Below are 25,248 nucleotides of genomic sequence, written 5' to 3'. Positions count from 1 at the left end.
CGTGTGTGTGTGTGTGTGTGTGTGTGTGTGTACAGAGTGTTCCTAAATTCGCGATAAATATTTTAATGTTAGAATTCTTTGTAACATTTTAAGACGAAAATTCTAATACAAAAATATCGAGGCTGTAGTAATTTTCAAATGGGAAAAGTTTAAAAGTCACGAATGACAGGCCTAGAATTTCGCGCACTCAGCGGTGGCAAAATGGCTAATAATAAAAATGCTTCCATGAATCGAGTGCTTTTGATATTAGTGAAATTATTGTGAAAATATTCAAGAATTTCACTAAAATCGTGATCTTTAAACTTTTCCCATTTGGAAACTATTAAAAGCCTCGACATTTTCGTATTAGAATTTTCGTCTTGAAATGTTACAAAGAATTTGTCATTAAAATATTGATCGCGAATTTAGGAACACCCTGTATATCCTTTCGAGGGAATATAAAATACGAATGGATTAAACGAATTTACAGTACGGCATTGTGTCATTTGCAGTTGAGTATATGAAATGAAGCTGCATATATCGCGTATTATCGTCCTTTTTTTAATTGGTCTAAAAAAAAGTACAGTGCTACGTTCTCCACGAATTTATCCAACTAGATTTAACGCGTTTTGCATAATTCTTAGTTATTCTATAATTCCGCATTCATCCCACGTAGATACGTGCGATATGCATATTACAATTTTGCCTCCTCGAACATTTTAAGCTCCTGATAATAAAAGAGATGAAATTAACTTTAATAACCGAACATTTATTTCTCGCACTGACATTTCTGTTTGCGACATTCTACTTATATTCTCGCCTTTTGCGTCTCTCCGTTTGCCATTTCGTTTGCTTTGATAAATCCGACCTTCAATCCACGGTTTTTCTCGGGTGAATTTTTCACACGTGCTTTCGCTCGCTGCACTTCGCGTTTCCTTCTCGTCGAGAGTAGAATAAAGCCGGTTGCCGGTTATTACGTTGAAATCGGTTGTTATTTTGGGATTTTAGTGTTTTGCGCTGTAGACCAAATGAGTGCGGCAAAAGTGCTTTCGAAAAATGTGACGCGATCGACGCATTTTTCACAAATACATATTCTGCGATATAATATCATTATATCGTCATCTGACACGTGGAATATTCAATATCACCGCAAAATACCGCGGGTTGCATTATGATCGACCCCCGAATAATCCAAATGCAATTTAGATTGTCGTGTATCGTATCGTTTGATACTCGTTAAAACAACAACGAATCTCTATATCGCGTAACGGTAATTTTTGTCGCCCCAGGGTATGCTTTTGTGCGCGCAACTACGTTTGTTTGTACCTCGGAAAATTACAATGGATCGGTATTTGTGTCGCAACACACTCGGAGCTCATTCCACCTTTCCTAATTTCACTTTAGGTTTCCTTATGACGCTGGAAAATTGCATCGCGTTACTTCTACGAAGCACTCACGAAATCTTCTATTTAAGTATTCGTTTTGTGCCCAGAAAAATAAAGGTCCGTTCATTATTGATCTCTCGTTTTTATGTTTCTCTCGTTTCATCGTGATCTCTCGTTTTTATGTATTTTCCTCATATTGCATAAGCAACGATATTATGTCGTGATGTAATGATGTCGAATAACATACACATCGCATACGAGTTGAACAAAGATTTAGGGAAACAACACATGATGAAAAACCATCGCAAATGGATCACTTTTTTACCATATTATTCTTTCATTTATTCAAATTTTATGCTTAATACGTTGCACGCTCGCTATTGAAATAATAAGTTTGTTATCTCCCAGCTGGATAGAGTAGTCAATTGATTTTCCGCAGAGAATATTTAGAAGCCGTGTAATCACGTTCTCGCATAATTAATGCCTGTCGACCGATATTATCCTTAACGAGGAAAAAAATATACGGAAGAAAATATCAAATTTTTCATTGTGATGCGAGAAATTTTTATTTTCTCTCGTATAGACATGACACGGAAAAATGTTTATCTGAATAATCGCCAATTCATCAATAATAAGTGCTCTTTGATTGATCGTTTTTTCTAATTAATTCACTGCTTATTAATGATGATTGATGCATTTTTGTTCTATCCATATCATACGCACTGCTCTCTTTAAGTACTCGCCTACGATTCATCGTCGCTCGTTTTTCGCTCGAATCATAGTCCATTTTGCGAGAGAAAAATTTTGCGTTCGCGCGTGTCACGCATGTAAGCGTAACATGAGCGGCACTCTCGACGATCTGTTACTAGCTTTTTTTTGCCGACACTCGACACGGAATTGTAGCCGACACATGCAAACAGCCGTAAATAAAAGCGGCCACGTCGCACGTGTCCGGTCGACACACTCACGCCGAGGGACGCTCTCTCTCATTTCGTATACGAGAATCAACGAAATAAAGATCACACTCGGTTTGGAAATGTGTTTATACATGAGGATGGAAAGTGCGTTCATCGCAGAAAATGAGCTTGGAACTTATAGATGGTACATAAATTCGGTACTGTTTGTCTCTGACGTCTTATACCGCTCTATTTAGGCAGGATCGAGAAATCCCAGATCTCTCCGTCCACGGCAGCAATGGCAGTTTTATTTGCGGGGAAAATGACGAGATGGATATGCGAAATTAATGCAACGTTTCAAAAACGCTCGAATACGAATAAAATCTGAGATATATAACGATCCGTAATCGATCCAAGATTATAATTACAATTTATTCGCGTGCAGGTTTTTTTCCGATATGTCTGTCACTTTCGACACGATCGTTCGAATTTGTGCGAAATGTGCTTTTCCTTCTGTCACGCAATCCGGGCCATATTTCTTCTCCTTTTAGCAATCTCCCCATGATTGACATATAAATAAGATGGAATATATTTAATCATCTTTCAATAAGGGAGATTTCTTTGAAATGAATTGATTGACTTGGATTGATTCGAGAAGCGAAAACAGAAATAAATGAGATTAGATCGAAATTTGATTTGATTAATTGGCCTGATATGATAAATAATTAATATCCAACTGTTTCTTTTAATACTGATCAGGAATCATACATGTCCCGAAAATTAAATTTGAAATCACACATTTATTTCTTTTTTATTTTCCTTGAGAATTTTCGGAGCAGAATTTTTTCCGGTGATTTTTGGAGCGTAATGTCAATATACAGGATGTTTTTTAATAAATGCGAAAAATAGAAGATGATTCTTTGTCGAAAATTAAAGGAAGTTTTTCATATAAACATTAAAAAGTTTTAAGAAAAAATTAAATAGGGGTTGCTAGTCTCATCCCCTTATATTATAACAATACGGGAAGCTGAAAAAAGAATCAATAAATAACCTTACTAGTAGAAAATAGCCACCTCATTTCATTTCTTCAACTTGTTCCAAATTGAGAAAAAAAATAAAAACCTAATTTTTGCCCCTATTTTTGGAGGAGTGTAACTCCACAGGGAGGAATACAGGAGTATATATTTAGATGAAAAACCTCTCTTAATTTTCGACAAAGAATCATCTGCAGAAAATTTTTCATATTTATTAAGAAAAAAAATAAAAACTTAATTTTTACCCCTATTTTTGGACGAGGGTAACTCCACAGGGAGAAATGCAGGAGTATATATTTATACGAAAAACCTCCCTTAATTTTCGACGAAGAATCATCTCCAAAAATTTTTTCATATTTATTAAGAAATACCCTGTATATCGAAAAATCATCCGTGCGCTTTCAAGACACAAATTTCTAAAAGAAAGAGAGGTAAAGACGCTGTATCTTTTCAGAGGTGTCGTATCGTTCGTCGCGCATCGATAAGCGACGCGGCGTCTGGGATGTGGTCGTCGCAACAGACGCCGGCACGAAATTCAATCAAAATCAAAGGGATAAGGTGTATCGGAGCGTGAAAGCAAACGCGCCCGGGTGGTTCCGGTGGATTCCTTGCGGCCGGAAAATGTTTCGCGCGCGATGGATCGATCCGGAAGGAGAAAGAGAGGGAGGAGAGGGCGACCTTATTATCGGAAGGGGAATTTCGGTCGGTTCCCCCGGGACGATTTCTGGAGAGGAGGAAGGGGGATGATTCTTCCTCGCGCTCCCTTATCGCTCGTAGCGACCAGGGGGGGGGGGGTTTATCACGTCCAGAGGCCATCGCGCTGTCTTTCGCAAACGCATGAATCATTATTATGGATCGCGCAAGATCACGATTACCGGATCGTAACACGGTTATTTTGCTCGGTCTTCTAATCGATCCTATGGGAACCTATGCGATCTCTTTACCGAGGCACTTTATCGGCAGCGCTGACGAAATATTTAAAGAGGACGATCCGAAGCTGCTACTTGAGATGAGCGAGCTTCCACTGAAATCCACACGCGTAATCCTTCGTGAATACATGCGATAATATTTAAGAGGATTCAAGCTACTTCGGGCACAAACATTTGTCCCGAATTCGCTAACGTGAAAAACGCTCTCGAGTTTAACATTCGATTCGCCTCTCGATAAGACGAAACAGTCACTACAAAGTACTTCCTCCGTAATCTCCGTAACGGGAGATATTCCGTTCAGGGTGGCACGATGATCGTTGAATTAATTACAACACGACGGAGGCAACATTCGACTCTGATAAATCTGGATTCAAGCTAATCGTACAACGCATTATTGATATTTTCCAGCTTTGCGCGCGAGAGACGCGACTGTAGGATGGAATAATATCGCGTGGATTTGGGATTTGGGATTCCCTCTCGACTCATTTATGGTCCAGGACCTGACCCTTCGAAACTACACGCGCGTTAGTCACGCACGACGAAGCCCTCTTTAAGGTGAGCGTTGTTTCTACGTTGCGCGTCCAGCCGAGTCCCAAAGCTCTCAGTGAGGGTTAATGCGCCTAATGGAACCTCCCGAGTGCCGTTACCAATTTTGCCACGACTCTCACGATTTAGCAGCGGGCCAGCCAGTCGGGACATTATCAAAATTTATTGGCCGGTCAACCGTTCGCAAACAGCCGCCGCCGTCGCCGTCGCCGTCGTCGGAATGTTTTATGATCTTCCTTTGTGCGCGCGCATACTTAATTCGTCCGAGAAAAACTCTGTTATCGTGGGTTAAAAAGCTAGTCCCCGTCGTGGGAATTTCGAGTTTCGGTCTAGGAAAGAATAAAATAATAGATTCCGTTGCGCGAATAAATATGACAAAAAGAAGGAGGGGGAATATCTTCTCTTCTACATTTTTTGTTCGTGTTATTTTTTTCATTCGCACTTTATCATTTTAAATGACTCGTGAATTATTTGTGGGAAAATTCTTGCGGGAAAAGCAATTCTTTACGGGAATATTTGCATTCCTGCGTGTACCGCGTGTTTTACGAGCTTAAACTCGAAAATTTTTAGAGCATATTTTTGGTCGGGCTTAATATAATGCCATAAACACGCGCATGCGACTCTCGCGCGCGATATTTTAATTATAATAAATACGTGGGCAAACGCGTATAACACAAGCCGCTCATTATAAATGCGCAAATATTGTCCTGTGACTTCAAACATACACGGCCAGGATTAAGTGGCGAAGATATTTTACAGTCGAAATTATATACGTCGGCTCGTCTCGTAAGATGCAAATGCCGTTCGATTAATTCTTAGCGACGTTTCAAGCCGCTCAACATTCTTGTATGACAGCAGGTGGTTAAGTGCGCTTACTCGTCCGCTATCAGCGCCCTAATCGGAACTGTTCGACTTCCGGGAGTTCCAGACGAGGTACCTAATTAGGAACGACCTTCACCGACGCCTCTGTACGGCCATTTATCACGCACCTCTTTACCGCTATTATCCCCGTAGCGAAATTTACGAAGGCAGATTGGATCTCAGATAGCCACTCGAATATCCGCTATTCATATTGTCATAAATCCTCACGGGATTGAGCGAATCGAGAGAAAGCGAAATGATTAATTCTTAATAAACACGCTAGACATTTTTTCAGACAAAATTAATAATCTTAAGAGAATCCCTGCGCCAACTTTTTTGAGCACTATTGATAAATTAATTATTTTATTAATTATTTTATTAATTATTAATTATTTATTTTGATAATAAATTAATTATCTTTATAAAAAAAGATTTCTTTTTGAAATATCACATGTATAATTTCGATAGTAAATTCAATCAAGATAAAAAGTGAGATTTTTTTTATCAAAGAGGTGAACTACATTTGCGTACAGGTACTTACTTCGTTTGTTTGTCGGCATTAATAACGAAAAAAATTGTAAAATATAATATATAACACAGGAGAGCAAAACAACAACAATAATAATCTCGAGCAACTGTGCACGCGTAATAAACATGACGAAGGGAGATGGAAGTTTCAGCCGGCGCGGCGCTGAAAATTTCATCTCGCGGAAACTTGGCTTCTCGCGGTGAAGCGAGAAGCAGAAACTTATTCGACGCGTTGCCTTCCGCGATATTAGGAAACATATATATCCCGGGGAGAAGTAGGATCATCATTAATTATCCGTGCGCAAAGTCAACGTTGGCTAGAGTCGCGCGCGTGTCAGTAATAAATTTAGGTCACGCTAATCGCGCGATATTGCAGCCGCGTTTCTATGTGCATTATTTCGTCGCGCGTAAACTTGGCTTGGCTGCTTAAGTCCGGAGGGTGCGTCGCGAATGCCTCTGAAAATAGGGGACGATAATATCTATGAGACGCATCGGAGACTCACCGCATCGTTGTGATTCCAGAAAATGTAGGCGGGCGGCTCTGGACTCTGCAAGACGACGCACGTGAGATTGATGGTGCTACCTCGATTGATGAACAGATCCGGCGCACCCAGAATCTCGGTTTTTGGCTCTGTAAAGTAAAAAAGCCGCTATTTTACGCACGAGTAAATTTTCGAAATTGCGGGTGTTATTCGAGAGGCAGGCGAGGAAGGGAAAAGATGCGCGAGGCTACGTGATGATGTATCGTCGGACCTATTTTGTCGACGGAAGAGAACAGTTGGGCGCCGTGATAATTTGCAGTCGTATAATTAAATATTATATTACGCGAGGTAGAGAGAATAAAGGGTGGAAATATTTTGTATTATTTCTTTTTCTTTCTCTCTCTCGTATCTCATTTTCGCTCTTTTTGTAGACGGCAAACGAGAAGCGCGTAACTCTTGGCCGAATTAAATTCACGAGAGAATTATTTGTCCGTTTAAAAGCCCCATTTCGTTACAAATATCGATCAAGTCTGGACGATCCTTTCCTTTCAGCGATTTGTTATGATTTTAGCGAGAATTTATTGCGCGCGCTTTAGATTTTCTTCCGCATTAAACTTGAGAATCTGAATATACGGGATCACATCGCGCGTCACATGATTTTATGCGCGTTTTATGTAAATAAAAGCATATATTTGTCACATTGCGCTTCGGGGCGGTACAGTTTGCCACGTAAGAGAGCTTGTTAGTCTCTTGGCGGATTAAATCTAAAGATTTAAAGATGAGATTCTGTCGCGACCCAGAATTTTACGTTTCTTTCATGTAAATGTCTCTTGCCTCGACGCGTCTTATTTTTGCGAATCTTCAGCTACGCGCATCGCGGTTATAAAAAGCACAATGGCGCTGATGGAATAAGGGAGGAGAGAAAGAAGAGGGAGGAGAAGGAGGAGGAGGAGGAGAAGAGTCGGTCTCTGCCTTTTAACGCAAAACGTCGTAATACTAAATCTTATTATTTGTATCGCCGCGAAGGATCTAGGTACGTGTTGTAAAACGGCAACATTCATTACCGTCAGCGCATTATGGAAACAACAAAGCTAATCCTCTCCCGTATCTTTTTATCTCGAATATTGCGCGAGTAGAAAACTTGTCTTGCCTGCCATGAACATCGCGTGTTTTGATAGCAAAGATTTTTTCCTATGGTTTCGAGATAGCCCGTACATCTCATTAAAGTAAACATTTTTCCCGTTACGAAGAATTTTATTCATAATTTTTATTCATAATTTCCTTTAATCATTTACATTAAAATTAAAAAGATGAAAGATACATATTTAATTCCTTCAGCGATTTGGAGATATGTATTATGTACAGGACGTTTGAATGATCGCGAGATATAAATTTCACCTCTCTGCCACTAATTAAATTTGCCACACTTATCGCAGTCTTTTCAAAGTTCACAGATTTGGAGCAAGATCCGCTTCGGAAAGAATGATTCTTTGGCGAGAGGATCGTTATTGAAAGCTGGGTCGAGAGCTCGCTTTTGTCGCGATTAGAATATAGCATAGAATTATGCAGAATTACACGGACAGGCAGGAAAAGCCTTTCCGGAAATCCTTTCACCCTTGTCGCTCCGACAAGTAGTCAGCGTAGAGTGTGAATCGGACCGTCAGAAATTTATTTATAATGCCGAAAAATGCCAAGCTGGCGCGTCGATTTTCATCTCGGTATTTATAGCCCGTATTCGCAGCCAGCCGATTGGACAGACGGTTCATTTTGCGTCCTTTTGTGGCGCGGAAGAGCGATGAGGTTGACCTGGCTTACGAAAGGCGCGTACTTTGAGGCGCTTCATACAGTCGGTGTATCTGTTTCCGTTGCGCGTATAAGTGCGTGCGTGTGAGAATCTATGTGCATGTGAATGAGATGGGAAGAGAGAGAGAGGAGAGAAAGGTCAACGCGGAATAGATCGATGTGAATATTTTCCGGGCGGCTTCCTCTTCGAGAATTGACCGAAATAGTCGGACAGCGTGCCTTACGGCTTTTGTGCAGCGAATGATAACCCTCGGGGCGACTTTCCTCTCTGGTTAACCCGTCTTTATCCCTGGGGTGGTTAACAGCGCCGAGGCATTTCCTCCATCCCTTCTAAACATGGATGCTTTCTCTTTTCTCTAGTTTTGTTACGAAGCTCTTTTTCCTTTCCGGATTTCTCGCCGAATCCGGATTTAGAGTCTTTCAACAACGTTTTCAATTTTTTATTCCGGACACTTTGTTATATATTCATCGTTCTTATCGTTTGTATGTTTTCTCTCCTTTCTTTATAATTCCTTGTTCTTCCTCTTTCTCCATCTAGAAACTCGCTTCTCTATAGAAAGCATAGTTTAAAAATTATTTTTAATAGCACATTTTCTGGCCAATTTGGAGACAATTTTTCCTTTGCGAAAATATTGAGTCGTCAATAGTTTGCAAGAATTATAAATGATTGCAAAAAGGCTTTCTGCAAACTAAACTTTATGGAATTAAGAGATTAATGAAACTACATTCTTCAATTAATTTTAAGTGAAATTTAATAGAATTTTAATTTCAGTATTCCCCTAATATAAAATACATGATGGAAAATATTGAAAACTTGCAAAAAATTATGATCTTTTCCGACATCTTTGCAAAAGAAAAATCTATTTCAAATTGACTAAAGAATCCGTTACTAAAAAAGACATCTGATGCTTTTGGGATATTCATATATATAAAAAGAGAAGATATATATGTCTTTTCCTTCTTATATTTTGCTTCCTTGTCGACGACATAGCTTATTGAGGCGTAGAGAAAGCGGCGCTTATGGGTCGATCGATAGCACGAGCATACGTAAAGTGCTTTAACGTCGGTTAACCGCTGGATGAAAGCCTCGTCAGAGCTGGCGAACTTTTGGAAGACGAAATCAGTGTTCCTCGACGAAGAATTCCCGAAACTCTCGATTCGCTCGGATAGTCATTATGATCTCGGCTGACTTTTAAATAAGAACGGAAGAATTAATGATGCCGGAGGGCGAGCACACCGCCATTTCTTCAATCAGTCACGATCGTGGCTCGTTTATAATAATTTTTTTTAAATATTTTTTATTTCGAATCTTCTTATTAATTTAGATCTTATGTTTTTATGTTACAGATTAACCTGATCTACGTAATCAATTCGTTGTTATGCATCGAGCCATCGATTGGTGAGTGATAAATTTTTATTTTATAGTAAAATCTTTAAGCATATATAAATAGTGGATTTCAATATGTAGCACTATAAATTTTTATTTTTTTTTAACTTTTATTTGTTGCATATAAATATAAATATTATTTTATGTACTTGGAATATATTTTTAATAATGTTTTTAATAATGTTTTTAATAATGTTTTAATAATGTTTTTTTTATTATGAGTCTCATATATTGTTTATTCTATATACATCTTGCAATCCACAATGCAACTTAATGTTATATAATATTTAATCTATCGCATATAATGTTGCTGAAACTTTTATTACTATGATAAATGAAAATTTGCTTGGTAAAGTTTTAAATTTTTACACAAAGTATATCTCAATCATTTATTATCTACGATTAATTGCCGGGACATAGTCATGTCTCCTGGTAAAACGATATATAATGTAAGCTTAAATAGATGAATGTGATATACGATTCTACGAGATAGGATCTAGTGAATTTTTATCAGTCAATTTTATGAGTTTACATGTTTATTGCAAGTGGAAAGAATATTTCCTTAGCTCGTAGCGTATACGAGGATGTCTTCGATGATAATTCAATATGTAACTTTGCGAAAAAGAGTGCTACGAGACAATAGCCCGCGTTACGCTCATTTGAAACTTTATTAAAGAAGTTTGTCACGCGATTTTGCGACTCGGGTGCGGCCGAATGAATAAAAGATGTCGATAGACGACGGGAGTAAAATGTAAACTAGAATAAGTTGGACGCGTCTTCAACGAAGAGAAGAGCGTCGTCTAAAGAAATCGATTTCGTCTTTGCGCGATATATCTTGGAATCGATGAGTTTGGATTCGGGTTAATGTAATTCGCGTACCTTGCGGCGCTGATGAATAAAGTAGAGTTCTAAAATTACAGAAAATATTATATTATGTATATTTAAAAAAGTCCATTCTTGTGTGTATTTGCTTACAAAATTTTAAATTAAAAGAAAATATAAAAAATTGAGATAATTAATTCTCGATTATATCGCTTTTTCTAATAAAAATTTGTAAAAATTGAAAGAGATGATAGAAAAATAATTTCGATTTAAATTCAGTATCGTCGAAAGATAATTTTAAGATTTCTTGAAAAATTAGATAAATTCTCGAAGATCGAAGATATATCGTAATAAGATAAATATTCTGCAAAGTTTCAAAGATGCTTCTTATACCGAGTATGAATCTAACAGAAACTCATACAAACTCAAGAGACTTCTTTTTGTAAAACAAGCAGCAGTTTATAAATCGAAGTTCTCTTCTAAAAACGGGCATTTTTTCATATTTCTTGTTTTAGTGCACTTTTTATCCTTCTTGAAATTGATTGTCTTGCATTTAGAGATATATCGAAAGTCATGTCAACTATTCTCGGTGCCGAGAGCTTCGTCCGTTTTGCTCTGCCTGTTAATTTACCTATCACAATCGATCCACCCATCCATCGATCGATCAATCGAGAACATCGCCGCCGGTACACGATAATTCGCTTGCAATCGGTATTTGTCAAGCGCGCAAAATACACTTGCGCACGATGCGCTCCCGATGCTTGACCTAAATAAAGCAGCTGGACAATTGCGGGTACTCGTTCCTACCTGCTGCGGTTTCGGCAAAGTGCAAGCCGTATCCGCTGGTCAGCTCGACCAGTCAGATTCAACTATTTTGGAAAACGCGCTCCAAATTTAAGATAAATGTAATTGTGAATGTAGTTTCGCGCGCATCATGCATATTTATCCCGACTTGTTCCCCATTAATTATCGAACAAACTCGTGAGCTCGGTTTCATTGTAAAAATCTTCGTATCGATTTTTCACACTCCATATACAGGGTGGCCGACGTAAAGTGTTACAAATTTATATCTCGGAAACGAAGCAATTTAGAGAAAAATGTTTCCCTATATAAGAATATGCAAAAGCATATAGGTTGTCCCATTTAAAAAGTTGAAGGTGTGATCACGTGACCTTCAGGTGACTCTTTAAAGTCAAACTAATGGCACCATCTTATGTCCCCCTCGAAATCATACAACTTTTGTTCGAAACATTTTTCTCTAAATTGCTTCGTTTCCGAGATATAAATTTGTAACGCTTTACGTGGGCCACCCTGTATATGTATAAATGCAAATCACAGCGAATTTTTCGTTGAATTGAAGTTTACTAAGCCTACGGCGAGTCATTATTTCGAATGTTGAAATTCGGTAGATTGAAGTTTTTTCGGACATTTCGTGAAAGGCGATTGAATTGCATCGAACTTAAAGATGTACTTGGACGAGACGCTAAATTGCATTTAGGCGATTCCGCGATGGTGTACGTGTCCGCCAAATACAGGGTTTCGATGCAAATAAGACGATTCCGTGGGATAGGAAATGAGCGACCTAGTAGAAAGGCGACTGTAGTACAACAGTCGAAACGATTCACCAAAGGGAAGGAAATCAGAATCTGTTGCCAGCGCTACGAGCTATGATTGATCTGATTGCGAAATGAATCTTTACGTTCGACTATTTACGCGCATCTCTCAAATAGGGAGTGTTCTTGTTTCTTCATTGACGATTCAAAGCTTTTCAATCTCTGGAAAAGTCCCGAGAAGTGTAATTGCATGATTGTAGCTGTATCCAAGAGATGGAACAATAAATCGATCAACATTGAAATTAAAGCAAATCGCATAGTTGAGAAAAGATTTACTATTATTATCAAAACGATTACATAGTTTGATTTATGAGAACGACTATATTTTTTACAAACTTTCAAAAATATCAGTATTATTTTCCAACGATTTAAATACACGAATATACACTAATTATTAACCCATTCAGAGCTGAATTTTTTCTGGTTAGGTAATATAAAAAATTATTGAATTAATTTTTATTGATAAGGGTTTTTTTTATGATTTATAACTGTTAGGAATTTCCAAGTCCACCGAGAGATCGCAGGGAAACTAATTCTAAAAAATAACTATTTCACATGATTTTAAAGTTTTGTGCATAGGGTCTGAATGGGTTGATCTTGCGATCGGATCGAATATCAAAAAATAGTGTGTTGCAACGGATATCAAACTTATTTATTAAACAGTTTATTACTTATTTATTAAGCTATTTATTAAGTAACTTATTTATTAAGTAGTATTTATGAAGACAGTTAGTTGCATCACGAATTATGGCATTCGTGTCGGTCGACATTTGTTTGTCGCAAAGTGGGTCACCGTAGTGTATCCCACAGGGAGTAAATTGATTCCGCGCTCGGCAGAGGAATACGGTGAATGGAAATCGTCGCGCTCTTCTTTCACCTCCGTGACCCAGCCAACCAGTTCGGATCCGCGCTTTCGATAACTGGACTCGAATGTCACTCTTCTCCGTAATGTTCGCGTGGAAATCGCGTTTCACTTCTCCAACATCATCTTGGAGAAGAAATGACCAACCTACCCCGGGAATCGGCTTTACCTCTATCGTTCTTCGAATAGCGCGTCGCTGCGACTGACGGAATGCAAACTGCTTATTTCTCGTTCGAATCGATGGATAGGGACATGGCCATAGAGACAGAAACCTTATAAAGCGGGAATAAGCGAAATGTAGAAACTCTCATGAATACAGATTTCACCGGTCTTCTTTTCTCCCTCCGATATAGAGGGAAGTCAAACAAAACATATATCGAAAAGGGAATTTTTGCATAACCGAGTGTCATTTTTATTTCGACGTAATTATGTTTTATTTCGCAGAATTTTGCAGTTTAAATTTATATGTAAAATATTATTCAAAATCAAAAAAGCACATTTTGCACGATATCAAATTTAAGTATCAGCTGCGAAAGATAATCGCGAATAAAAGTAAGCCGCGAAACGTATATGCGACGTTTAAAAGTTTCACTTGCATCCTGCGTATATTTTACATATACATCTCGTAAAGTTGCTATCGCGTATCTTTAAGCCAAAAACGATCGGAATTTCCATATTTGCGATTGCGATCGGCCTTCGGTTCACGCGGAAGGAGGAATTTTCGGAGCTTGCGATAAAAAACGCTCGCTGGATTTGAACGGCTCCAAGTTGGAATGAATTTTATACTTTTTTCGGCCATTCGAAGCCGAGGTCAGAACCTCGTAGAAGGAAAGTTATCATCGATAAAAGCAGGTTTTCGCCGGTATTCGTTCTCCTCCCGAATGAAATATAAACGCAGGACAGTTTTCCTTCCCTTTATATTCCTGTATTTGCGTTTACGCGACATGATCGAGGAGCAACTTCCGCAAATTCCTCTCCGCGATGACCGCCAAGCAATTTTTCCCGCTCGAGACTGGTTACTTTATTATTAATCATCAAGAGCAGCGAGCCACGCTTTTTCATTTCCTTCTCTTTCTTCGGCAAGAGAGTAGGGAGAATAACGTAGTTTGTCACGAAAGACTCGCGTTACCAGAGAGATCGTAATCGATGATGTATGACTTTTCACGAAAATTTAAGAAAAACGCGACTCTTCTTTTTTCTCGTTACGTAAGGAATTATCGGATTGTTGTCCGCATCATGGAATTAATTGTATCCAGTAATTTATCATGAGGCATGTTTATTAGGAAGCCTGTTTCGATGGTATATCAGATTTGGGAGATACGATTCCCATAGTGTATCATATCGAATAATAATAGAGTTCTCCGCTGATGGATTTCGATAGGTTAATTAATATACTCGCGTAATATGCTCTGCACATTCGTAATCAAAAGCCGAGATGATTGCTATATTATCAGCGGTGTTTCCATCAATCTCTCTCTCTCTCTCTCTCTTTCTCTCTTTCTCTCTGCTCTTTCCAAGTTACGACACTCTCCCCGAATAATCGCGCGCACATTTTACGCGATATCTACCTATGTTACATATGCGCACCATCGTTCCATCCCGTCACGGAGAGCACGAAATTAGTTTTACCGTCGCAATTGCCGTCGCCGTATCGGGGAATTTGATTACGCGCAAACATCGATTCGGGACAGTCTGAACGAGCGCGACTGCGATTTTATTATCGTGTACACCGTGGTCGTAGTAGTCGGTCTGCGCGACATAAATCGCCCCCGAATGCCATCGTTTCTATTACCAGGTTCGATATAGTCGGCGGCGAAGTCGATTGAGGGGACGAAAAACGTTTCGACCAAACGTCAGATGCGTTCGATGGCCAAAAAAGCCACCATATGTCTCGAACGAAAGCAGTAACACGTAACGAGATGATGCGTCGTTTATCGTTCACTAACTGTTAGACGGCAAAAATTCGATAAAAGACAACCTATGATCGCTGCAGGATGTTTTATATAAGTAGGATATTCCTTGTCAAATAATAATTAATAATAAACAATAATATTTTTTCTATTTTATACAAGATACTCTGTACACAGAGAAAAATGTGTACTGTATTCAAGTAAATATTATTTATTTTTTATTTTAATTTATTTTAATTTATTGTTTATTTTAAGTATGTCATAGGTTTGTATATCCGCAAATATATCATAAGTTTACCACAAGCATTAAATTTAATCGAATATATTCTGATTTTTAGTAAGTGCATTATTTTAGTTAAGAATATTAAATTAAAATAAAAATTTTGTTTACTTACTACAAGAATTGACGTAAAGTAAATTTGATTTTTCTTTGATACAACTTTACAATATTCTTGAAGAGAAAATAAATTCTTCTTTCGAGTACATGATAATGAGATTTTTTAACACTTGTGATGAGAATATATTCTTTGTTGAAGAAAACTATTACTTAAAAAAAAAAAATAATAAACTGAGTAATCGCTTTTCTTGGCAGTAGACTATTTTTCTCTGTGTATTAATAGATGTGTTGGAATTCATTTTAGAATCATATGATGGCGCTTTTTTATTCGGATCGATTCGACTCGTGGCACGTTTTTTGACAGATAATTGTTTGATTTCTTTTCTCGCGTTGGAATGATTGTTGTTTTGACGGCCGAACTTTTGGCAAGAACCGAGTTGGCATATTTGCGCTTTCGCAGACAGCGAAGCATTGTTTAACACCTGAATCGCGGAGAAGTTTAACGGCGCTTTAATCGTCTTTACCGTCACTCAAAGGTGCAACGTCGTTAAGAGTCGCGACTGCGAACTACACGAGAGACACCGAATATATGTCGACAGTAACATGGTAAATAGAATCATTTCCCAAAGTTCGCGATTGTCTTCCTTCTATCTCTTTTTCACTCTCTCTTCTCTTTCTTTTTCTCTTCTTCTTCTTCGACTTTAAGAGCGCTCTTTATCAGCGAGAGCATGTTTCTATCCCATCTAAGTTTTTATTACTTTCGCCGATGAAGCGATTTATTATGTTTGCTACATGCTCCTAATATAATACTATTGATTCGAAGCAGTTTCAATGGACGGATTTATTTATAGCGATCTCGAGAGAGATCATTTCTCCGCGTTGACTTGAATCATATATAAATAGAGACTATGTAATTTAGCAGAGATTTTACGTGAAAATAAATATTGTTGAGGCAAACGATTTTATCCAATGTATTGTTATTTTATGCAATTACCATTAATAAAACGGAACAAAATGTATCCCGAGAGAATAAAATACTTTGAATGTTCTATACAAGTAAAATGGAAAGAACTCGAAATAAGGAGCTTCAACTCTACGTAAAGAAAAATCTTACATAGTTACTAAGCGCTGATTTATGTAATTATTTATTCTGCTCGCAATTGTTCCTTCGTGTGCTGGTAGAAGTTTCAATTTCGTGCTTGAAATTGAGGTAGCCAATTACTATCAGATTAATGAAGAACTCGGGAGCAAATTGACTTTTCACGGTGCTGACCGGCTTTTCTGAAATCTGCGAAAGAGAACGCTATAGCAGAGATCAATAAAAAAAATGCAGCATAGCATTTTAAAGGAAACAAAAATAAAAGTAAGAAGATTGTAAATAACTCTTTCCCTCCTCTTTCCTTTTCTACAAGTTAAAAAAATTAATCAAAATTGATTTTCCTAGAGACTGATTAAAAGAAATGCATTTCAATGAAAAAAATGATTAATTCTTATTATATTTACGCAAGAAAACTTAAGAAATATAGTTCGGTTTAGATACAAAAAAAATTAGGATTAAAGTTAGGATCGGTTTCACTGTTAAATCTATCCAAATTATTTTTCCATTGGCGGAACTGGAAGATATTTCGCGTGTTTTATGTTAATTACGCACTTTGTGTGTTCAGCGACGGAGTTTATTTTCGTTGTTTGCCAATGAAGCGAACCACGTTTCTGAACATGTCGCTATTTTCTTCGTTCCCGCGGGGGACGGTTTCTCGCTTGGCCAAGCGCCATTTTCAGTATCGGGGAGCGCAAACGGCGACGATGAAATGAAATTACACAGTCTCGTCGGTATCATCGTGTACGAGTCGTTTCCTTCTTTACGACACGCACGCGTGCATTTTCGCAAACGGCGAAGGGAATCTAAGGTGATCGGAGTCGGAGTCTGCTGGGCTGCGTTAAATCGAGGACTATAACGGGCGGCCATAACCGAAACTCAATGGGATCGTATATAACCGCGAGTAACCACAAAACTTAACGTTTGTCATTCTCGGCTAAAAGCTCGGCTGGCTATCCCTCTTTCACCTGGTCCTGTTTCGTAAATGGCAGCGCGGGTTTAGAGCGTCCTCCTTTCAAGAAAGGCAGACCTAAACTTTCCCGCGCAAGCTCGGAAGCTTTTCTTAGACGACGGAAGGTGCTCCGTGGTGCACTTAATGCAAAGCCCTTTAAGCCACCGAGACACATGTGGAAATGTTTCTTCGGCAAAAACGCCCGACTCGCATACTGGAATGGCGATGATTGCGAAATCGTGGGCGGGATAATGTTTATTTCGCCTCACGACGAGATTATATTCATATTACTGTTTATCGTATAAAACGGTTTCTTGGAGAAATGCTTGGTAGACAGGACGTTGCGAATTAAACCTTTGCAATCTCAATTTTTTGTTCCTCGGGATCCAGCGTTAATAATAACGTCTCGCTATTTTCCTTTTTTCACGTGTCGAAAAATGCCCGACGAAGGTACATGCTTTAATTTTCTATTAATTTTCCAGACAAAAAGTGCATATTTTTACAATAATATCTTATATATGTCCACATTTTACTTACATAATTGACCTACACATTAAAAATGTAATGATACAAAGATAAAAGCGCGAATAATTTATTATATTCCGTTCCGCGGGGCACATTATAAAGTCGTAAATATTTCTGCAATATTTATTACGTAATATTATTATCGTGACATGCCATCTAATATCATAATATGCAATTATATTATGCTATATTATATTACGCTTTTATGTTCCACTATCTCTCAATGCTTCGAGCAAATGCATTTCCCACCCGCCTGGCCTTGTCACAAAGACTGTTTATACTTGATACGTGTATACGTTGGTGCATGCGGAATGCAATGGTTATATTGTGGGAAATTGGAATCTGGTCAAGCTGCTTTTATCGAGTAAGGAGATTGAACGCTATCGCGTGTGTAAGCGTGCTTGCATTCTCGCAAGAGATTGCTCGTCTATATCGCGTAATCGAAACACTACAGTGCGATGTGCAGCTTTGTCTTTTTGCAATTCGCTGACTCGGGGATATTTTCCATTTCTCGAGGAATAACGTTAAGAGATACATCGTAGTAAGTAAACATATGTGAGGAGAAGCAACGTAACCGGGAGCTATGTTCTTTATCGAAACATTGTAATATTTTGCAGAAATTTTCGTAAGGATACGACAAAGGGTATGAGAAATAAAAATCCCAGATTATGTTATCTCTCTTCTCCGCGCTGTGTAAAACAGTGCGAAGGTCTTAGAGGAGAAGACCTTCTTAGTCGCGGAGACATGTACGTGCGAAGTTGCTCTCCTTAGTCGAAATCCCGGAGGGAACAGCCGCGCGAATGCATACGTGATGGGAAGGAGATGTTTGTGGCGAGAAGCCTCTTAGGGTTCTGCTCCCCCATCCGCTACATCGGAGATATGATTTTTGTCGCATGGATAAGCATGACCCGCGTCCTCGAGATATAGAAAATTTTCAACGCGACAGCTATTAAAAGGAAAATATAGATTCCCGATGAAATCTATAAATGTGGCGCGAAACATATTAAAGAGACTTTTATCTCCCGACCGATCCGAAATTTATTCTGTGGGAAATCTTTGCGAACGATCAAGAAGAAGCATCACTTTTTAAAAGAAAATATTGAAAAACGCATATTTAAATTCTCGACAAATTTCTATATAAAGATAGATAGTTTTAGAATTATAAATTAAAAATATTAATGATTAATAAATAATTCAAAATATATGATTGTGTACATCCGCCATCTTGGCAAGATTTGCATTTATTTATTATTTATTTAAAATTTTATTTTTTATTTATTTATTATTTATTTTAAAAATTTATTTATTTAATTAAAATTATTGATTTATTTATTAAGATTATTAACATATAATATATTAAAAAATTGTAGTTGTTGAAAAATATTGGAAAATTCGATCGGGAAGATCAATGAGCCATAATGCGACGATTTTCACGATGCTCAGCGATTTTCTTGCAAACACGCTTTTCTTCGCGTCGTATCCGTTCGCTAACGATACCCGATGTATACAAGCACGCGACGAGATGCTAGCTTGTCACTTTGGTCAGGATGGATGACACTCGATGGCCGGGAGTATAATTTATGGTGCGCCACGCGAGAGGAAAGAGCGATGGAAAATGCTTCTTATGGTCGAAGCTCGGTGAAATAAAAGTCGCGACACGGTCCCACGACGCTTCGTCTTCCTGGCGAAAAAGCACGGGAAAAAGGACGAATTTTTGCGACACGCGCGACGACGAGTAACGCGCGGGAATATTTCCTGACGGACATTTATCCTTGGCGCATACGTAATCGTAGAATTACGAACGTATGAGGGAGAGGGTTGGTTTTTCGTTAATCTTCCCCCGAGAACCGGCTATGACAGATCAGAGTTCCGCGTCCAGCGACGGCTTTTTAGCAAGTTTCACCCTAATTACGGACTGATAAAGCGCATTCGAGTAAAAATATAATTTATGGCGTGACTCGTTGGAAACGACACTTCTTCCAAACGAGACTATATTTGCTTCAAAAACCACGATAGGGAATTTGCTGCATTGTAATTGATGATTTGTCTCGTGTTACTTATCATAAACCTGATCCCAGAAGAAAAACATAAAATTTCGTCGACTGTAAGAAATTCAAATCTTCTTAGCGTTTATATCCCCTCTTCTTCTTTTCGCTATAAAATCTTTTTTACAAACTTAATAAACTTCCTCGCGATTCTTCTTGTAGTAATATAATGTATGACACTGTAGAGGATGTTACATCAGTCTAGAACTCAAGTGCCGGTGACCGCTTGAGGAAAAACTGTGTCAAAGATAAAAGTAGCCCGCCACGTTCTCGACACCGTCTAGGGTCAAGATGGAATTCTTTGCGTATGATAACGATCCTGTTATGAAATTCTCAAAGGACTTTCCAGTGCACCGACCCGCGGGGCATATGTAATTGTGCAGAAACATTCTAGAAAGCTGCGGCTTTATTAAATGCTGGTATGGACGTGGAAAATTAAAGTACAATATAATTAATCAGTGGAGGGATAAAATATTTTACAAATTTCACCATAAAAGATAATGTCGCTCTTAAAACTTTGGAAGAAACATGGCAAATTTACGAAAAAAATATATTGCAAAGAAATATATAATTTTTTAATTTTCTGAAGAGAAAAATAATTTTTTAATTTTCTGAAAGACTTTTCAAGAAAATACGCGGATAATTATTACTCGCTATTATTTCTAATAAAATTCCGACACAAGAGTAGCGGGAAATCTGAAGGACGTCTTTCGCTCGCGAGGATTATCGAAGATACACGATACAGGAAGTTGGAATGCAGGTCGGAAGCCGTTACGACGCGGAGGAAATTCCGGGATTTTTGTCATCCCACGTTTCTTGTGAAGGAGCGCGCGACGCAAACTTTGATCTCGCGAGCTTCACTTAAGGGAAGAGCTTCCTACCTTCTTCCCCGAGCTAACAACTGACGGTACTCGTGTGTCACTTAAAGTGCCAACCTTTCAGCCGCGACAGCGTGTATGGAGACATTCCTGGATTCTCCGAAGGACGGTTACACGACTGCATACCTAATGTGTAAGACGATACATATTAGAAAGTTGGCAGCCCCTCCGTGGCTCTTTGTGAAAATGAACAACGTCATTTTCAGATTAACATCGCGTTGAGAAAATATGTAATTACATCGCACCGCGATCACCTTCGAAATTCCTCGGTAATTTATTCCCCGCTTCTTTCAATTCACGAGAGAACGAATCACCGCGTGTAACAAATGGTTTAAGTAATTTTGGGAACGTGTTGCCACGCGTATCTTTTAAGTTGCGGCATGAATCACCCCGGAAGCTCTTAAAGTTTTACTTTTATAGCCGGCAATACCGCACCACATCGCGCAAACTCGCGCACCCACTCGTCTGAAGCGCGAAAGTTATTTCATATTTTCATTTATATACGATGAATATCGATTTTCTCTTACGTCAAGTAGCTGGTCGAACCGCAACATTGCAACGGTTTCTTATAATCGAATAATCCCAATTTGTTTTTTCGGCGGAGAAACATTTCGGATTTTTATTGACAATATCCCCGCCGATTAAGTGGCAATATCGTACGTACTGTGCAAACGAGGCTGCGATAAAAAGAGGGCTCTTCCAATGGCTTTTGTTCGGTAAACGTTTCATTTGCGTAAATTGAGAAATCCTACCGCAGCGTACAAATATGCCAAAGCGTTATGCAATATTTGTCGCAATTATATGGCTTTTGCTGATTCTCTAGTTTCAAGAAGAAAATAGGGTCATCGCATCGTTATCGAACGCTGTTGAAAAAAAGTTTACGAAGTTTATAAAGTAGAGACATCGATGAAAAGATTGTAATCTCTTTTTAATAAAATTGCCGATTCATTTTACAGGTCATAAAGCGTCTTCTCGTGAAAATAAAAATGATAAATCTCGATTCATTTTCTTAGACAACGACCTCTTTTCTTGACGTGCTATTCAAAGATATGAATTTTTTATAATGAAGTGCAGATGTCTCGACTAATGATTTAAATAATAAACGAATAAATTAAATCTATTCTCTTGAAACAGAATAGGGTTTTATAGATACATCGAGTCTTGAACTTATTCGTCAACTCTTAACTGAAAGTCTGAATGAAAACTGAAGCAAGTACTATTATGAAAAATTAATCCACGACGAAGAGCAATATATAAAGTAAGATTACTTGTTTTGAGTATGAAAAATTTGATATATGTGAAGAATACTTGACGAATTTGCGAAAATATTTCTGTTTACTTTATTTATTAATATTTGCATCTCGTAAATTCCACGTTTAATACGCGAGTATCTCATGTCGATTCTCGCGTATTATTCGCGTTTAAACGAATGAGTCGCGATGATGCTACATAAAGATACTCGAGTTATATGATATGGACGTCCGTTCTTTATAAGCGATATAGACTTGCATATATATGTATATATATATTCGTCGTGCTCTCCCCTTCATATCTAGAGGATGGGTATAGGACACTTTGTCAATCTACTTGTTTAGCTAACGACAACGAATGGAACAGCCTATCGTACCGAGTGAATGGTTATCACGTATAATTGACGAGTGAGTGGATTGGAATTGTGGATCAAAGCTAAATCGCGAAGTGGGACCGGAAGCCCCTCGAGGGGAAGTTAATGTCAATCAATAAACTTGACCCTTTGGAAAAGTGCTCGTTGAATTTTATTTCAACGTGTCGCTAAAATAACGACGATAACTAATGACGATAAATCGAAATTGATTGTGCGATTAAGTCCGATATTTTCCTCTACCTCATGCTATGAAAAAGCCTCGTCACGAGCAAATTTTTACATTCGCGTTTAAGGATGTTTTGTATGTTTTGTTTGTCTATTTTCAAAATATTGAGAATTTAATGAAAATTGTACAGAATGTCCTTACGTATGTTTAGAATCTTCAGTACAATTTTTAAATTGATTCACTAAAACGTTCACAAGTTGTAAGGATTTTAATTCGCACCGAATTAACATGTGTTCTTATGGGAAACATATAATCACGTCGATTCCAATGACAAAAACATATGGAAATAATATTCAAAATTTGTTTAAAATTTGCAAAAGTTTAGATACAGAGGAAATATTTGGTCAAATATTATACAAGTACTAACTGATTAAAAAGATATTAAATATAATTCAATGAAGTTAGTCATGTATCTGTCACAAGAAATTCTCTGCCAAAAGTTAATCATTTAGATTAACAAAATTCGGAATATTTCAATAAAAAACGCAATAAATATTAAAAAATATATTTCTGCACTGTAGCTAAGTTCAAATTGTAATATTTCACACAATTTCTCATACTCAAAATACACTAAAAATGGATATTCGTCAATACTGATTTCCAGCTTCTTTTTGCTGAGATTTTATACAAAACATCCTTAAAGAAAAAAAAAACACATAACGTAAATAAATTTTCGACTTTCACGTTTCCGTTATTCGGGAGAAGGAATAATTACAAATTAGATAGTTGTCCTAGAGAGAAAGTTTATAGCGTATTTTACAGAAATACGATAAGGAGAAAAATCTTTACATTATATTCCTTCATTTCAATTTTTTATCCGCAGGAATATGTTTACAAACTCCACAATTGTGCGAGGACAGTAACACTCTCGGATCTATTGAGACTGATCCTCATTTGAGAAGGTAAAACGACGGAAAATATCTCTTCGAAGGAAGAAAAGCCGGGTTGTCGCGCTTTCCTCGTGGGAGGCGGCAAGTGGAAATCACAAATGACTGATAAAGCTCGGGCGGCTTTTCTTCGCCTCTCCTCGTCTTCAGGACGTCGTCCCGTTATCCGGTGAGTTTGTGAAAGCTTTTCCCGTTATCAAGCGAAGCGACTCATCTTCTAGTCGTTAGACATTCTTCTCCCGCTCTCTGAAACTGTGCTTTCCTTCCACGACTCGTAGTCTCCTCGTTTACGACTCGCTCATTTTCCGCGGATACTCGCGTGTATGGTGTAAAAGACGGATTCGAGTACGACGGAAAAGGAAAGAACTTGATTATTACGACTGTCCGATAATGATCTTGACGAGATCGAGGTAACAATATTTCTCCGATATTTCCCAAGGATAGATTAACCGCAAGATTCTTTCATTTTTGAATATTATGAGAGACAATGAACGTAAAATAATTGAAGCAGAAAGATAAATGATTCGCGTAATCTCAAGTACGATTATTCCACGTTTGTTTCGCGGTTTGAATACACGATTGGATGAGCCAGAATAATAATGACAATTTTTAATGAATATTTAGTTATACTCATACTAGTGAAATATACTTATATATTGAAGCCGGAGTTTCAGACATTTCGGTTGCAAATTTATAAATTTTCATGAGATTTTGATTCGCGCCGCGCGAATCGCGATAAGTAATTATCAAAGCTGGGACATCTCTCGTCTCCTGCTTCAAATTAAACGTACTTTTCAGAAATTTCTCACTCGGCTGCAATTAGAACGGTATTGCTTTTGCCGCGTACCTGTAAAGCGCGATAATTGGCCTCCCGAAAGTTTCGACTCTGAAAGACATCGCTATCCGGTTTCTTATCCCCGTCGTCTCTCTTTCCTTCACGACGCGAAACTTTCTGGCGAGACGACTCTGGAGTAACGTCGGGAGTCATATTTTATGCGGACTCGTTCCGCGGCTTTATGAGCGAACAATAACGCGCCGCGCCTGTAACGACACGAAGAAACGCGAGTAAAAGGGAAAGAGAGAGAGAGAGGGGGGGGAGAGAGAGGAGGAGAGGAGAAAGAGAGCAGGAGCAAGAAGAGGACCAAGCGGAGTTGCAATTGAACTTGTAACCCGCGGGCCCAGTCTCCATGATTAATAAACCTGTTGTTAATCATCCTTCCCTCCCCACCTCCCCTCGAGCGCGACCTGCTGCCGGTTACCACCTCCACCATTACCGCCTAACTCTCCGCCGTGACCTTTTTCTGCCTCCCTGCGCGCCCACGACCTGGGCTTTCCCTCACGTGCGATGAACTTCGCCGGAATTGCCGTGCTCACCGAGCCGGATGCATCGCGCGCGCCTCGTATAATTGGGTGCATTAGGTGCAGCGAGGATCGCGGTGGTGTCACGCATCTGCTGCCCGGCAACTATCGCCATCCCTATCGCCGTCCTTCGTCCTTAGGAGAGAAGTCCCTTCGCTTTTCCATCAGATCGGACGTTTCGCGTATCGTCCGCGGAACCGCGAACGCGTAATCGCGCTCTTCTGTTCCTCGATCGCGTTGCCTGATTGATGATGATCTTTCACGAGCTTAAAGATGTTTTGT

The 25,248-nt window shown here is 38.5% G+C and overlaps 1 protein-coding gene across 3 annotated transcripts in view; it reads right to left on the bottom strand.

The window, feature by feature from the left end:
- Positions 1-25,248, bottom strand: part of LOC105252143 (zwei Ig domain protein zig-8) — a 324,369-nt gene that overhangs the window by 13,233 nt on the left and 285,888 nt on the right. For all 3 annotated transcript variants that reach the window (XM_011259410.3, XM_011259409.3, XM_011259412.3), the window contains exon 5: positions 6,662-6,789. In XM_011259410.3, coding sequence (XP_011257712.1) covers positions 6,662-6,789 — 128 coding nt within the window. The remainder of the gene's footprint in view (positions 1-6,661; positions 6,790-25,248) is intronic.

Source organism: Camponotus floridanus, unplaced genomic scaffold (genome assembly GCF_003227725.1).
Source record: "Camponotus floridanus strain SB8 unplaced genomic scaffold, Cflo_v7.5 scaffold109, whole genome shotgun sequence".
In the NCBI taxonomy this organism is placed as follows: Eukaryota; Metazoa; Arthropoda; class Insecta; order Hymenoptera; family Formicidae; genus Camponotus; species Camponotus floridanus.
Note: the sequence above shows the minus strand (reverse complement) of the source record. Positions and strands in the feature narration are given on the sequence as shown.